The sequence below is a fragment of the Austrofundulus limnaeus genome, unplaced genomic scaffold (genome assembly GCF_001266775.1).
Source record: "Austrofundulus limnaeus strain Quisiro unplaced genomic scaffold, Austrofundulus_limnaeus-1.0 Scaffold2410, whole genome shotgun sequence".
In the NCBI taxonomy this organism is placed as follows: Eukaryota; Metazoa; Chordata; class Actinopteri; order Cyprinodontiformes; family Rivulidae; genus Austrofundulus; species Austrofundulus limnaeus.
This window is the reverse complement of record NW_013954812.1, coordinates 15,428-18,115: the sequence shown is the minus strand read 5'-3', so window position 1 is coordinate 18,115 and position 2,688 is coordinate 15,428. Positions and strand designations below refer to the sequence as shown.

The 2,688-nt window shown below is 42.0% G+C and overlaps 1 protein-coding gene across 1 annotated transcript in view; it reads left to right on the top strand.

Annotated features, from left to right (window-relative positions):
- Nucleotides 1-512: 512 nt before the first annotated feature.
- Nucleotides 513-2,688, top strand: part of si:ch211-63b16.4 (kinesin heavy chain isoform 5C) — a gene marked incomplete at both ends in the record, with an annotated part of 17,521 nt that continues 15,345 nt past the window's right edge. The window contains 1 exon segment of the mRNA XM_013999680.1: nt 513-600. Within this exon segment, the coding sequence (XP_013855134.1) occupies nt 513-600 (88 nt within the window).

The window sequence follows — 2,688 nt, the reverse complement described above, 5'->3', positions numbered from 1 at the left end:
ATGATTTGTTTTCAAAGGTTTTAAACAGACAGTTCAAAAGCTTGTGTGTCATCACACTCAAAGTTTTGTTCGGAGGGGAAATTTCTTGCTGTTTTTTGACAAATATTGTTTATATTGTAGAATGTATTGCTACACTATTCCTAACCCAAATTGCATGTTTTGATGTTATTTTTCACATCATATATCAAAGCTGGAATGCTTGGGGGAAAAAGGAGAATGTGATGGAAATCGAACAGAAAACTAGTCAGAGCTCTTTATAATTAAACACCTAATTACTACACTGACAAAACCGTTAACTGTAGAACCTGATTACTTCCTGTGTGTACTTTAGTGTGTGTTTTGGGTTAACCTTTGTGAGTCTTTGTGTTTTCAGGTGGAAAATAGGTGAAGTACTTATGCAGTCACTCAGACTGAGAGCTAAAATTTGATCTGAATAAACTAAATGTATTGTAGTTTAGCTGTTCCTGTCCCTTCTGAGACTTGTACTTGACAGTTTGTTTCCTGTTTTTCAGGGTAAGCCATATGTCTTTGACAGAGTCCTTCCTCCAAACACCGAACAGGTTCAGGTGTACGACACTTGTGCCAAGCGGATCGTCAAAGGTGAGCTCATCTGGGTACCAAATTGGGTAGTACCAGATCCAGTTTCTGTTTCTGTTGCTACAGGGTTCAGTTCTTTGTGCATTAGAGGTGTAATAGTACATTTATGCCCCTTTTTCACTAGTGTCACTTAGTGTAGTGTCGGAACGGTCAGTGTAGGTACGGGTCAGACCGGTTGGTTTTCCACTGATGTTCCAGTCCAGTTCCAATGGGTGTGTTTTGGGCGGTTGGTGGAGGTGGTTTTTAGGTTTTCTGAATAAAATTTAATGGAGAAAATGAGAGTTGGAAACACATTTGATGAATAACTTTTGAAATTTTAAACATTTGCAAAAATTTAGCCAATCAGTGACGAACAGTGTTCTGACGTCGCATTTTGGTGTCAGCTGGGGTCGGCTGGAACCACAATGAAGTAAGTACTAAAAAATGGGCCGGTTCCATGGATCTGACCTGATGGAAATGGCTTGGAACTGTACCAAACCGTACCGACACTACACTAAGTGGCACTAGTGGAAAAGGAGCATTATTCTAAGCATAATAATTTGGTTCAGATGTTTTGGATGGCTCTGGTATAGTAAACTGACAATGAACATGCAAATCACAGGTGATCACTGCTCCCAAAGGAGGCAGACATTTTATTTACCTGCATTTTCCTGACAGTGCTGACAGTGACGAAGCAGAGAAAGATAGTCTTAGTGTATTTACTCCACACCAAACACTGGTTCAGAAAAATATGCACAAGCAAACATCTGCCTGTTTGATTTAAATTAGCTATGCAATGCTACTGATCAGATGCAACAGAAATGTTTTGGGGCGGCTGTGGTGGAGTGGTTAGGGGAGTCCTGGAACAGGAAGGTCACCGGTTTGATCCCCCATTCCAGTCGTCTCAGTTGTTGTGCCCTTGGGCAGGGCACTTCACCTGCCTTACTAATGATCAGAGGGTCCAGTGGTGCTGGTGCATGGCAGCCTCACCTCTGTCAGTGTGCCCCAGGGTAGCTGTGGCTACAATGTAGCTTACTGCCATCAGTGTGTGAATGCCTGGAGTGTAACTTGCCTTGGGGTGAAAGTGGATTTGATAAGGTGCTACATAAGTTCAAGCCATTTACAAAATTATTACAACTTTCTGTTTGACACGTGGCCTGTGTGTTACTCTTTACACTTTAGACTGGATGAAAGAAACATCAGTAAAGTTTGACTTTTTTATTGCCCCATGTTGTGGAGAGAAGAGGGGACTTGTACGTACCGACTCTGTTGGTTCGTCTTGCTTGACTGATTACTTGAAAAAAGGGAGGTTCCAACTTGCATTTTGGTGTGTGGCTGCGTCTAGGCATAAAAGAAGATTTTTTTGAAAACTGGGTTGCCATTTCAAAATCCAAGATGGCCACCATTCCTCCCATTATTAGAATAATATTGATCCACTTACAATAAACCCCACAGCCAGCAGGATGTGAAACATCATTTTGATCTGAAAGCAAAAACAAACAGGAAGTACATTGCCTGGCCAAAAAAAGGTCCCATACTCTAATATTTGGTTGAACCTTTAGCTTTGATTACAGTATGTCACGCATCCTCTGTGACATTGTTTGATGAGCTTCAATGTCAGCAGATTTATTTCATCCAGTGTTGCATTAATGTTTCACCAAGATCTTTCATTGATGATGGTAGAGTCCGACCTTCTCCAGCACATCCCAAAGACTCTCCATGGACTCTGTGGAGCCAATCAATGTGTGGAAATGATGTCTCATGCTCCCTGAACCACTCTTTCACAATAAGAGCCTGATGAATCCTGGCATTGTCCTCTTGGAATACGTCCGTGTCATCAGGGAAGAAACAATCCATTGATGGAATCACCTGGTCCTTCAGTATATTCAGACCTCATAGCAACCCCACATCATAGACATTAGTTAAACCTTTATTTGGCCAGGTGATGTACACTCACCCGCCACTTTATTAGGTACACCACGCTAGTAAAGGGTTGGGCCCCCTTTTGCCTTCAGAACTGCCTCAAATCTTCGTGGCATAGATTCAACAAGGTGCTGGAAGCATTCCTCAGAGATTTTGGTCCATATTGACATGATGGCATCACACAGTTGC